This window comes from Etheostoma cragini, chromosome 20 (genome assembly GCF_013103735.1).
Source record: "Etheostoma cragini isolate CJK2018 chromosome 20, CSU_Ecrag_1.0, whole genome shotgun sequence".
In the NCBI taxonomy this organism is placed as follows: domain Eukaryota; kingdom Metazoa; phylum Chordata; class Actinopteri; order Perciformes; family Percidae; genus Etheostoma; species Etheostoma cragini.
In genome coordinates, this window is record NC_048426.1 from 18,008,373 (window position 1) to 18,022,337 (window position 13,965).

Here is a 13,965-nt window from a genome sequence, read left to right on the forward strand (position 1 = left end):
CATTGCGTTAGACGTCATTGGTTCACTGGAGTCCGACTCAAGCTTCTCCATCTGCTCCCTCAACCTTTCTCGGTAACCAGCTGCTGTGTGTGTGTGTGTGTGTGTGTGTGTGTGTGTGTGTGTGTGTGTGTGTGTTTTAATTATTTGATTTATGTCTACCCATAGGTGGATTTTTGAATGCACAATATGTGCCCTAACTACAGTCTGCACTGAACTGTATGTTACCTTCCAGGAACTGTTGCTATGCAAAGTGCAGTCACTTAGTTGTCAAGCACAGCTGCGGGTTTTCCCCCTCCCTTTCTGTCTCTCCACCTCTCCACAGAGGAAGCTCTTTGGGGCTTTGGTGTAACAGCTGTTTGGTTCAGGTCTTTTCAGTTTCAAGCCTCCAGTCCCTCCCCCATGCACCCAGAGGACTGCTTGGTAGAATCATCCACATACTGTCTACATTGCGCACACAATACTGTTTCAGATGGCAGGGATAGCCTGCCTCTCAGAGCGTCTCTCAGCCAAGTTTGAGCGTATCTGTGCACTGAATGGGATTAGCCTTCGCATGGCTTTACCCAAGTTTCTCTACTCTGAATGAGAAGCCCTCTCATATACATACATTAGGGATATGTTTTGCCTGCCCACATGCAGCACCTTCCATCCACTCAGATTATAGAGTAATACGTGTGGATCTGTCTTGTCTGTCTGTGTGTCTGTGTGCATGTTTGTGTGTGTGCGTGTTTGTGGTAGGAGCTAAGCACAAGGATAAAGTCTTAATTAAATCAAACAGTGTAAACCTGTCTATGGTTGTGATCAACTGCCCCCAGTGCGCCTTATCTAGCTCTGCCAACGAAGGCTCTGCCATCTGTTATGTAGATCGATACACTCACACATCACAGGAGAAATGGATTAGTGGCAATAAAGACCCTCTTGGTCTTATGATGTAAATGGACCATGTATTCCTCTTTTTATATGCTACTGGATAATGTAAACCAAGAGCAGGCCTGCAGGAGTGTCACTGTGCATTGTCTCACCAGACACCACCAAATCTAACAGGATGATGTCTTTACACATCAAAGTGCCTATAACTGTCATTCTGTAGAAAAACTACCTTGGCACACTAAATCTGAATCACCAGTACTACCCTTTCTCTACTGTTCCTCAGGTGCTTCACTGCTGTGTGTCCGGCTCCAACCTGCACACCCAACAGAGCCACTACCTCCTCAGCCTGTCAGATTTGTCCACTGACTATGACCTCTTGTTGGGTCAGGTTAAGAGCTTCGAGCCACTACACTCCCAGACAACCACCACTGACTTCGGCAACCTGCTCACCGTAGCTGAGGGTAACGACATTGAGCCTTCCTGATGCCCCTTTTTAACATTTTCTGTGTGAAAGATTCCAATGGCCTGGCAGATAAAATGACAATGACAGAATACATAGTATTTGTGCATGTACGTAATTATGTGTAGTAAAAACTCAGTTTGCTGTAAGCTGTCACATCCTATCTTATCACTAGATGACTATCTCTGATCACTTTTTTCAGATCCTACTGTGCTTCTGACAGACCACAGGGACACACATCCCCCCCCCCCAAAAAAAAATAAATTAATAAATAAATAAAATAAAATCCTAAAAATATTACAGGGAAAAGCAAACTATCCATTTGGAGCCTTTCCATTAAATGTCAATATCTTATTAAAAGTATGAAAAGGAAATCAACCATCACAGGGAATGGAATGTTCGCATTAGTACTTAGCCCTAGAGAGAAGACCCATTATGGGGTTCGAATAAAAATGTGAATTTTTCTTTTTTCTTTTTGTGACCTTGTGATTCCATTAGGCAATGTATTTCTCTCTCTCTCTCTCTCTCTCTCTCTCTCTCTCTCTCTCTCTCTCTCTCTCTCTCTCACACTCACTCACTCTCTCTCTCTCCCCCTCATGTCCTCAACTTCTGAAAAGTCCTTAGAGCCTAAACACAAAGTGCAGTCTACTGAAACAATGTAAGACATTTGAACAGTAGTTTTTGCCTGGAAACATTTCACCACACCTCTGCTTTCTGGGGCACAGCTGCACAGATTCTTACTAGAAATAACAAAACACTATCAAAAGGGCAAACCAAAGAGTGCCGACCTAGTTATATTCATGTCCCCACCTCATATTGATCAAGTCACATCAAAGGGCTAGTGCATCTCTAATGCAGCTTGTCCTGCTTTCTAAAGAGCTTTCTACACTTTGATGGGGGATGATGGTATTGATAGCACTGTCACAATGCAAGAGTGCATCTTCTTGTTTTTCCTACATCACTGCAGAATAAAGCATGGCATGCCTTTCAGTTGGGAGTACAAACCTGTGCATTTACATAAATGCAATTCACTAAGTAGAGTCCTATTAAGCAGCCTGTAAAGATGGTGATTCTCATTAGCACTCAGCCAGTCTCAACACATGTCCATTGTAAGAAGACTCAATGGGCTTTTCAAAGTTGTCTCTCATGATTAGATGCTACCTACTTAGGTGTGCTGGCCAAGCTATTGTGAGAAATGAATAAACTACCCCTATTAGTATTCATAAATGAGATTTGGCTTGTATAAAAAAGAGCTAACAGAGATGATAGCATGTCGACACACAAATGTAGGGCTTTTGAAATATGGTTAGCAAAGTGTGCATTGAATATATTATAAAAGATATACCCATGTGCAGCCTTATTCTAAACCCATCAGTATCTTGAACCATGAGCATGTTTTACACTTACTAACGTGTTTTCCATCAGAGATGTCTCAGTATTTTTGTCTCTCGACCCTCTTGCTTCCACCAGAAAAGCGACGCCGGAACATGGAGCTGATTCCCCTGACGGCACGAATGATCATGACACACCTGGTGAACCATCTGGGCCATCATCCGCTGAGCGGTGGCCCAGCCCTTCTCCATAGCCTTGTGAGTGAGAACCACGACAACCCGTATGTGGAGTCATCCGAGCTGTCTTCCGAGGTCTTCAAAAGTCCCAACCTGCAGCTGTTTGTCTTCAATGACAGCACGCTAGTGTCCTACCTGCAGATCCCGGCAGAGACCCCCACTGTTGGACAGCCCCCTAAACCTTCCTCCCAAGTGCGTGTAATCGTCCGGGACATCTCGGGCAAATACTCGTGGGATGGTGCAATCCTCTATTGCACAACACAGGAAGACTCTCTAAATGCGGGAGTTTTTAATGCAGTTGATCGCCATCTTTCTACTACTTCTACTACTGTTGCTCACAGCAGAAACCAGCCCAACTCTCCAACAAAGGGACCATACAAAAATCAATGCTCCGTATTGGACTCCCTCTCTGACTGCTGTGAGGAGGAAGAGATAGATATTTTGAATACACTTTTGGAGGACCTAGGCCAAAGCAGCCCAGAATGCCTGCCCCAGCCACAACTCAGGCTCAACCAGCCAGCCCCCTCACCCCATGGCATGAACCTAGAGCAAGAGAGCGCCATCCTAGAGGCCATTCTGCGTCAGACTCAGCAGGAGGAAGAGCAAGTAAGGAGGTGGGATGCTGATGTAAGTTTTCGGGCAGCCTGCCAGAAGGAACCTTCCCACCAGGAACCAAAAGCTCCTTTCTACTTCTGCCGGCTGCTGCTTAATGACCTTGGCATGAACTCCTGGGACCGCAGGTACTCTACCAAGTGAAATTGCCTACAGTCACTGGTCTGCTTTGCACTGTTGTAGAAGAAGAAAGAGAAAAACAGAGGAAAGTGGGGTTGTAGGAAGTCATACGGGGTTCTGTTCTTATTTGTCTCTCAACATATTTCTTTATCATTTAGTCTGCACACCTACATCTTACATGTAACCAGTATGACGGACAAAATAACCTCTGCAGTCAACCCCATTTTTCAACCCAAGTTACTTCCTTGATTCTCAAAGTAACTGATGTTGGCTCGTTACTCAAAGAGAGAAGGCAAAGTTAAAAGCACTGTGAAGTCTAGAGTGTCTTAATCTCCTCTCCACAGGATAAGAGTGCCCAGCTGTTTTCACTGAGGTCTACCTTTCAGAGCTATATCTTTTCCGTGCTACCCCGTAAATTAAAAGCTTACACCTCTTAATGGTGATGGTACAACGTGCACACAGCTAGGAGATTGCTGTTTGCACCTGTGCCTTTTTGCTGTTGTTAATCTTGTCTGCAAAACAAAACTTTGGTTAGAAACAGTTTTTTCTTTGGAAATTGGCTAGTAGATTATACCACTTTCTCAAATGGCATTGTTTCCAGCAGGACAGTTTTCTGAATTGTGTGTTAAAAAAAGAGTTGAAGTTTTGAGGTTTAATCGACACTGTTTTTGTCAAACAGGAAAAGTTTCCATTTGTTGAAGAAAAACTTCAAACTGTTAAGGGAATTGAAGAACTTGGATTCCAGGAAGTGGTAATACCTTTTTAAAAATTCCATGTGAAAGGTTATGTTGCTGTAGCACCTTGTTTCAACATAAGTGAAATTAACACAGGTTATAAATCATACACTTACTCCAAACAGATTATATTGCCTCCTTCCTCTCTTCCTCTCCAATGATCTTTCTAATTTGTACCATCTCCTGTTGATCACAGCCATCGAAGTCTCCCATTGTCACTCTTGCGGTCTTTCTCTTACCATGTCTCTCTTAGTCCAATCAATTAGTACACCACACATTGCTAATGATAGGAGCTTATTAAAGATTTCCCTTAGGACTGGACTTCATTCCCCCAGATGGCCAGACTTTGCTGGGCCATAACAACCTGTGCACAAGCATGCAAAGTGCCCTAAATCTACCTCAGCATGATTTACTGCCATGGCAACAGGGAAAGTAGATGGGGGCATTTGCTGCCATCTTTTTTTAAATCATGTTAGAGCTGGAGAGATTTGAAAAAGAATTGCAGACAAATGTGTTTTTTTCACATTCTGTTCTCCTGATGTTATTTGACATCTTACACTTACACACACAAAATTAACCTTGATAAGCAAGGTGCACTGTAGTGTTTTTGACTCATTGGATTTGCGTTTCAAAGCATTTTCATCTGAAGTGGGTAGAGCAGTGAGTAGTTCAAGTTCCATTGTGTTTATAAAATTGGCTGCTGTGTTGTTGTTCTTTCAATATCGTCTACTATATGTTTTTTTTTTCTGTAGTCGAGAGACACACAAGATTGCTGTGTTCTACATTGGAGAGGGCCAAGAGGACAAGTGCTCCATCTTGTCGAACAGTGCAGGCAGCCAGGCCTATGAAGACTTTGTTTCTGGACTTGGATGGGAGGTACCAAAAACCACAACCTCAAAGCAACACACCCTCTGTGTCCACAGATGCAGCTGAAATATGCACACAATGCGCAATGCACACTAAACTGTCCATGTATCCCTCAGGTGGATCTGGCCACACACTGCGGATTTATGGGTGGCCTCCAGAGGAATGGCAGCACAGGTCTAACGGCTCCTTATTATGCTACCTCCACTGTGGAAGCCATCTTCCACGTCTCCACTCGTATGCCGTCTGATTCTGATGACTCCCTCACCAAAAAGGTAAAAAGGTCCTGTATCTGTTTTTAGCCTGTTATAACTTTTGACAGTTTCTGCCTGTCCGTCACTTTTTGATTATCGTAACATGTATAAATTGCACACCCTAAATCCAGAGTATGCCAGGAATAAGGAGAAAATACGGCTTGCCTGTTTGATGCAGTGAAATGGCTACACAGTAATGCCTGCTCATAGCAGAATGTTGTTGTAGCCTTCAGCTCTGTGTTAAGCTGTGATCAGGAGGTGTGACTCCAGAGTGCGGGCATTGATTAGTGACCCTGGCCAGGCAGGCCTGAGGAGTAGAGAGTTGCAGGCGCGTGAGTGAAGAGAGGGCATGTGCCGCTGCAGTAATGACTATGATTCTGCTAGCCCCCCTCCCTGTGTGCTGTGACCAGGGCCTGGATTCAGCCATTAGCTCTCCCTGCTAGGGCAGGCGCCGGCCGGATGCCGGCAGGATCCTTTTATCCAATTCCTGCTGCCGCCACAGGAGCGATCGATTGGGTTCTGCAGTGGGATTCTGAGCTGTAGTGCACCAGTAGCAGTTAGCACGAAGAAATGAGCCACAAGGCCCCTGCCCGTGCTGCCAATCTTCTCATACAGTACCCTGCTGAGAAGGGAAATTCATCAGGCTCTCCTCATATCCAACCCCCCTCCAGTCCTCCACAGATCTTCCCCCTCTCACAAAATAACCCCCTACTCATTTCAAACCCATTCTGAACCTGTTTAGTGACCGCAAAAATTAGTTAGCCTGAATAAAGATTTTGACTTGGGTTGGCCAGAGTGAGGCGCTGGAGGGGTGGCTATGCCCAGAGTGGAGTCTGCTGCCACTCTTCTTCCTACCATTTTATTGGGAACCTCTGTAATTGCTCATGCTTTTGCATAGACCTCCACAAGCCACAGGCTGTACAAAAATTGGCTGGCTGGCTGCATGCATAGATGCATTAGAAAATGATATCAGGGCAGAAAGAAAGTGGTATGAAGAATTGGATTGAGAAACGAGCTTTGTCTGTCTGCAACTAGGAAATATCCCTTTCAATTTAAAAATAACACTTTTAGTCCAGCAGTCACCCACTTTACTGGCTGTAACCATAGAGGCATACTGTGGGGGGAGTGACGGATAGGGGAACTCTCGCTGGGCAGATTGCCTGTTTGAAGACGATGGAGGGGGGAAAAAAACAAACAACTAAACCAAAAAGAAAAGAGGGAAAACCATGAATTCCTCAATCCAATTGTGGGTTTTAGGGCAGTGCATGCTGAGAGAGAGAGAGAGAGAGAGAGAGAGAGAGAGATGCTCTAGGTTGTTTTCATAGGAAGCCTCTTGTGTTCTGGGGTCCTCTAGTCTGCTATCTCAATGTAGGCTTTGTGGGCGGTCAACAAGGGCTAATTGGACAAGAGCCTTTGACTTGAATCACATTTTATGAAAGAAGTCTCAAACATTTGGATGTGATTAACAAGGGCGTAAATGGATTGGTGCAAAAGATGATTGACTAGAGCATAAGCATCCTCATTAAACTTGTGATTAAGCTCATCCAAATGCTAATATCTTAACCCAAATTAACATCCCAGTGTTGATTGTCTACCGCAAATGCATATTCAACATTCCTTTCTGAAATTGTCCCAGTGACTGACCTGGCTGGTACCTGCTGATCCTTGGACAGACAGACTGAACTGGCGGGCTCCAGTAATCAGCATGTCGTGGATTTGTTTAAGATTACCGTATTACCATAATTAAGGGCTTATAATAGAATGTGCTATTTGCATTTTTGGTGGCAAGGGCATGTTTCTTAATGGCTCATTAGGCCCACAGTACACTGGCACATGTTTTCTTCTGAGTAGAGGCTCACTTTTCAGTGTCCATGATACCCCAGAAAACATCACAGGGCTACCAGCTAATAAGTGATATTTACTGTGTAATATAATATGGCTATGTCCCTTTATTTTACTTTGGGAAGGAGGAAAGCTGTTTACCTATTTCAAACTAGCATTGGCCAATTTCCTGTCATTTAAGTAGACCTTCTTGTCCTGCCCAGTTTCATTTGGGTTTGTGAATAGAGTGGAAATGGGAAGCAATTTAATCTCTGATGGGGAAAGTCAATTGGATTTGAATTATTTGGTTTTAAAATGCTCATTTTGTTCATTTTGTGTTTGCAATTTGAATTTGTAATGAAAAGGCTATAAAAAGAGTCAAAACCAGAGCCCTTTGTTTGTTTTTGTTGGTTTGTTTTAAATGTTTGTGATTTAGGTATAAGCTTGTACGATGCTCTTGCACCAGCTGCAATTATGTTTTATCTTAACGATACAACAACAAAGCTTATTACAGTATAAAACATTAAATAAAATATTGCTGTATTAAGTGAAAAAGACAGTTACAGCACTTTATTTATGGAGCCTCTACTGATCTTTCATCAGTAAATTATGTTGTATTATCCCCTTCTACACACTGTACTTCTTACACCTCAGTTCACTCTGTAGCCTTCAAGAAGTGTGGGCCGACTGGATAAACCCAGTGGCATGCCCTATTTCACTAAATATGTGTTCTTGTCAACATCACCATAGGGATGAAAATTACCTTCACTCACCAGGCACTTGATTAGACTGATTTCGTTTGTTTGGCAGCTGCGTCACCTGGGAAATGACGAGGTGCACATAGTGTGGTCAGAGCACACCAGGGACTACAGACGTGGCATCATCCCAACTGACTTTGGAGACGTGCTGATTATCATCTACCCAATGAAGAACCACATGTATTTCATCCAGATCATGAAGAAACCACAGGTAATCCACTGCAGTCAGTGGATGTTAAGCCTATACGTTTACAAAAACAAGATAAACTCATCGAAAGTTACTTTTATTGCTTTATTTTTTTTTTTGAAGTAAGTCCTTTCCCTTTATACTTGCATGAGGAAGTATCTTAGTTTTCAGGCACAACTACTCTGGTACTGCACTCGGATGTGTGGCCTTCCTGAGGATCGTGAAATTTCTAAAATTGCTGCCTTCAGATGTTCAGATATATCTACAATATATTTTAATATGAACATTATTCAGCTAAAAACAATTTGTCCATAATATGTTTTTATTCCCCACTGTTAAACGTACAATATGTAATTTTCTGGTCCCAATGGGGTCTCTCGTAAAGGGTTGTCTTCATCGTTGAACAACCACGATTGCAGATAAAATTATATCTTATATATCCTATCTCCTTATAATGTTATGGTACGGTTTAGCTACCAAGCAATGCCATAAGCTACTTGTGACTTGCAGTACATTGTAGTATGCTTGATTAATGGTACATTTTCTAATAATAACTTAGGCCATACATATTCTAGCTTCAACCCAGCAGAGGGTGTCAATAGCTTAAGCCCAGATGGGACCCCATGCAAGCCGCTGATTTCTTTCTTCTTTTTTCTCTCTCTCAAATTTCAGCAGCTTTAAATGCCTCCACTTTCAACAACCTGTAAATCAATCTACTTAGGTTCCTGTTAGTTTACACAGTGTTACACCAGTTCTTTAGCATGTGAATTATTAGTCTGTTTTATTTCTGGTTCAAATCCAAATTGCATATTGTATAATTTCACTGGTTATTATACGAGCAGAACTACAAAGTTGAAGACAGCAGGACCTTTTGGAGACTTGACATTTACGTCAACTTCCAGGTCAACGACCATTGAGCCTCAGTGATTAAGGGGCCGCTTCCAATATGCATGGACAGACGCGTGTACCCACACACACTCACACACTGCCGCTAAAATGCATATTGCTCCTTTGTATTTGTTTGTTAGCTCAATATGAGGGCATTGTTTAGTATTGATTGTTATTTTAATTGCATTTGCCTAACATTGATTCACATTAGATATGTGCAGTTGTCATGCAAAGTTAGGTAAAAATCCAATTTCAACTTGAACCCTTGCCCTAAACAGATGGAGAAACAGTTAAAAACAGTACAGTTCCAAAAAAAGTAACAAAAATATTTTTAATCAACCCTTTTTCATTTTTTGAGACATATACAATAATAGGACACTGACAAAACTTTGGATCAATGTGTCAAGTTTTGATGCCTCACGTTGTCCTTTTTTCTTTATTTTTTCTGTCTTAACTTCTCCAGGTTCCTTTTTTCGGGCCTCTGTTTAATGGCGCCATCATCACTGGGATGCTGCTGCCAAGTTTGGTGCGGGCCACCTGTATCAACGCCAGCAAAGCTGTTAAGTCCCGGCTGACTCTCTACCAGAGCTTGTATCCTTTACTCCTCATACCTTCTGTTTCATTTACTGTTCACTATACAGCGTTGGCTCATCAGAGGAATGCAATTTATTTTTTATTTTTTTAAATCAACCTTTGATTACCCATCCAGCTGAGAGACCATTAAGCTTATGATCATACATTTTTATGATGATTTCATTCCATGTATAACACCGCAGACCTTACATTTTCATTACTACCAGTGGTCCATTTGGGTAAATTCATTGAGACATGTGGCGTGCTTGTCACGTCAGCCAACGTACACAGCTGAGTGCTGACACTGATCTTTATGGGCTGGCTGATTTACATACAGCTATTAGGCCGGGGCTGTTTCACAGCCTGGAGCAGCATGGGAGGTTGTGTGGGGATGTTTTGGGTAGTAGCACAGATAAGTGTCGTCATCCATCACTATCGTTTTATGGAGCACAAGGAGAGGCAAAATAAGAGCACCCTCAACAAATGCATACAAGGGCATACAGACCCAAGCGCACACATGCACATACTTGCTCTCATCCCTCCACCCATCCATCCAACAGTGTGCTGTTAAGAGCCTGACTCCAGCTGTAGTTGTCAGTTGGTTTAAAGGGAGTGTAATCACCAATGGAGATGAATTAGCATGTGAATGCCAGGAGCACAGCGTTGGGGGGTGAGATGGGGGACAGAGTTAGGATGGCCCCTAGAGGGGGAAACCTGATCTCTCTTAACGCCCCGCTCCTCCTCAGACAGCATGTACAGCACCGCCTCACCAGAACCACGCTGTCCTTCCGGCGGTTGCTATAGAAACCTCCCCCAAGGAGGTTTATTTGGGTGGAAGAATAGTTTCTATTGTAAAAGACTGACAAATTTTAAAAGTTGTTGTTTTTGAATAATTATGAAGTCCTTTTATCATAGACATTTACAAGAAAGGGATTTAGATTGTCAATCACCTTACAACACACCCTGTGTATGTTGTTTACAGTTGGGTGTGTGTAAGTATGTGTCTGCATGTATGCGTTTCACAGTGCATCACATCCACTGGCCCCTCACCCCTATATCAGGCCTTGTCTGTGTGTCCCCAGGGGAATCCTGAGTGACAGATGTCTGTTACCCGACGCCAAGTGAATTAGCCCAGTGTGACTCTGACAGTGCCAGTGAGCCTCAGGGGGTGGGTGGTGGGTGGAACAGTACTGGGCCTGTGCCGGGCCACAAAAGCCTTACCTGGCATTCCTTAGCAGAGGAGCAGACAGCACAATGGCATGATCTATGAGAGGAGATAAGCGCTGTCTCTGGAGTTCTGGCACTGATAGGCTGCCAGGCCTAACATACTCCACTCCAAGAGAGGAGATGGATGAACGTGCCAGGCAGAGCACACTGCCAGCATGAGTGTCTGCAGGTCTGTTTTTTCAACTGTTTGTCTGCCTATGTTGATAGCTTGAGGACAGAGGCAATGTATGAATTAACTATAAGGGCACTCAGACAGTGCAGACCTCCTCTGAGGCATACAATGTTAATGCTTTGTGAACTTTTCCAGTTGGGAACTAATTTTCCCCATATTTATGTCACTATAAGAATGCAGCGCAAATGCCACATCTTACAATGTGAGACACAAGTGACACATCGTCCATTACTGGCATAGACCAAAATGAAAGACTTGAGTGGCAGATGGAGTTACTCGTATGTGCTTTCATCAATGGATTTGCTGTTGTATTATACTAACCTTTTGCACTTTTCCCTCTCCAGTCATCTTTCTTCCATCTTCTCAGGTTATGCGGCTCTTTATCTTTCACAGGTTGGAACAATGACCCAACAATTTCTTTTTGAGATGTGTATTTTTTTTTGTCCAAGATGGAAAATCCTCATCCTTAGTTTACCCCTTCACAATGCTTTAACAATCCACAGTCTGCTCACTTCCTGTGAGGCCACTCTCCAAGGTAATTAGTTGAATATTTCTTCAAAGAGAAGCTATATGACCCCTGTGTGTCCAGATAAAAGGCCAGTATGGCGCTGCGACCCCCTCTCTCGCTCTGTCACAAGGCTCGAGAGGACTCCAGCAGTCTGCCGCAATGTTCACAGGATCTCTCAGGCTAATAGGATTTGATATTGAAAAATGACCACCAGCAACATTTTCAGATAGACCCCCTCCTTGCTATCTTTATTTCTTTCTCCTCATCACATCCTTTGTCTCCTCCTCTCTCCTTTTTCTCCATCTCGGAACTATGAGGATTTTGGAAATCTTGGAAAAAAGTAATTGTTGTCTTGTTCGGGGTCCAGCTCTAGTTGTCAGTTAGAATTTGTGTCAATGTCTTCTGTCAAGACACGACCATGGGCTCATAGACATCCTATCCTCTCACAGACAACTCATAATGTATCATCTATTATTTATATGTGTGATGGAAAATGCAGCTGGTCTGGCTTTATGTGTTCTAAGTGTATTGTCTGCAACTAGACCACCATTCACAGCGGCCTTTTTGAAGACTTGAGAATAATGTTGCAACTTAAGTTTTTATAAAACCATCATCATCAACAAAACAGAAATAAGTAAATGTTTCTCTATTAATGGTACTTGCTGTATGCACACATTGTGGGACATTTGTTGAGTTTGTCACCGGAATGTAGCCTGTTACTGAATGGCTTTGCTGTCTTCTGCCATTTACTGTATGAAGTAGATCCTTCATCATGTCACTTTAAAATAATGTCTTCATCCAGAAGCAGGGATTCATTTCTCTTTTCAACAAGCACTTGAGTTTGATGTGCCGTCCATCACTCTTTGTGATGGGGGTATTGTTAAGGGTAAAAACTGTCTGCGTGTGTGTGTGTGTGTTTTGGAGACGGCAAGATTCTAATAGGTGAGACAGTGCAAAACTGACCCTGATTCAGAGACATAGCCTTTCTACTGGACAGAATCAATAGTTTTTGCACACTGCCTTTAGTCCCCATCATCTGCTCTGACACACATAAACACACACACACACACACACACACACAGATCTATCTCCAGGCAGCGATCAATAACCATAATCTGTTTCTGCCCATCGCCAGTCATGCGAGACAGGCTTTTAGGTGTGTGTGTGTGTGTGCGTGTGCGTGTGCATGTGCGTGCAGTAGTAGAAAGAAGAGAGGGAGGCTTGATCCTTTCAGTGGAACCCAGAAAATGTGCTGAAGTCTGTCCTGTTCCTTTACAGTCTTGCGTGAGCATATCTACAGTCCCCCAGCTCCCCTGAATACCAACACGAGATGTACATCACTTGGATGTATGGATGTGTACTGAAAACATAATATATTGGAAATCCTCTATGCACTCCTTTGTGTGCTGTTGCTGCCACCCCCCTAGGCACCATCATAATTATTACAGTCACTGCATTGGCAATGACATATTCTCACACCCCTTCTGAGCAAGTTATTGTCCCACTCTCACTGTGTCTTTGTCTAACAGCAGTTGGTTCTTTTGTGTACTGTAAGATTCCTCACCTAGCATAGATGAAAGTGCGCTTGTATGCATGATAGGATGTCATGAATAGGATCTGCCATGTTAGTGTTGTCTCACATGAATTATTTAGCATCGTTGATAGGTCTAATTTGCCAGCTGTTGTGCCATAACTGTCTGCAGTCTCATAGATAATACTCAGCAGTCTATATCACTGTGGAACACAGCGCTTGACTGGACACAGTGAGACGCCAAGCTATTCACTTTATGTTGGTTTCATGTAATGGTCTGAGCTTTTATAAATATAACTAGCCAACTTCCTGTTTATGGAAAACAGGACTGGCCAACTGAAAGGTTTTATAAAAATGTTTCAGGTAAATTTTAATATACAGATAAATTCTTAAAGGGAAGCTTAAGAAATCACCTTGACCTGTTGTGCAATGTATGTTAACTGTCTAGTAGTGTATCTGGATCTGGACTTGATACACACCTTTTACTTGGAGGCAGTTGGCTGTTGTTGTGTGGGTAGGTGGTTGGTTTAGGGGCCATCCCTGAGTTGAAGTGCCCCTGCTTGGAGTTGGCCATGGTGGTTTTGGGCGGAGGCTGGCCTTGGCTTTAATAGCAGTTGAGAGTTTATGCAGTATTTGGGGCGCTACAAAGAGAGGAGGGGCCTCTCCCCCACTGAATGTTTTAACCTAATCCCATTATCAGTGTAGCGCACTGCCTTCCATCTCTTTCCCCCTCCTTATCCCTACCCCCTCCCACCCTTCTCTCAAGCTGACCAGCTGTTCCTGCCAGGACTCACGACAATGTCCGATGTGTTCAGATCACT

General features: G+C 43.2%; 1 protein-coding gene across 1 annotated transcript in view; it reads left to right on the forward strand.

Annotated features, from left to right (window-relative positions):
* The window catches only part of ralgapa2 (Ral GTPase activating protein catalytic subunit alpha 2), a 63,861-nt gene that overhangs the window by 25,543 nt on the left and 24,353 nt on the right, over positions 1-13,965 (forward strand). Inside the window, exons 25-31 of the mRNA XM_034859159.1 lie at positions 1,151-1,328; positions 2,798-3,635; positions 4,307-4,378; positions 5,114-5,237; positions 5,345-5,500; positions 8,111-8,269; positions 9,597-9,724. Coding sequence (XP_034715050.1) covers positions 1,151-1,328; positions 2,798-3,635; positions 4,307-4,378; positions 5,114-5,237; positions 5,345-5,500; positions 8,111-8,269; positions 9,597-9,724 — 1,655 coding nt within the window. The remainder of the gene's footprint in view (positions 1-1,150; positions 1,329-2,797; positions 3,636-4,306; positions 4,379-5,113; positions 5,238-5,344; positions 5,501-8,110; positions 8,270-9,596; positions 9,725-13,965) is intronic.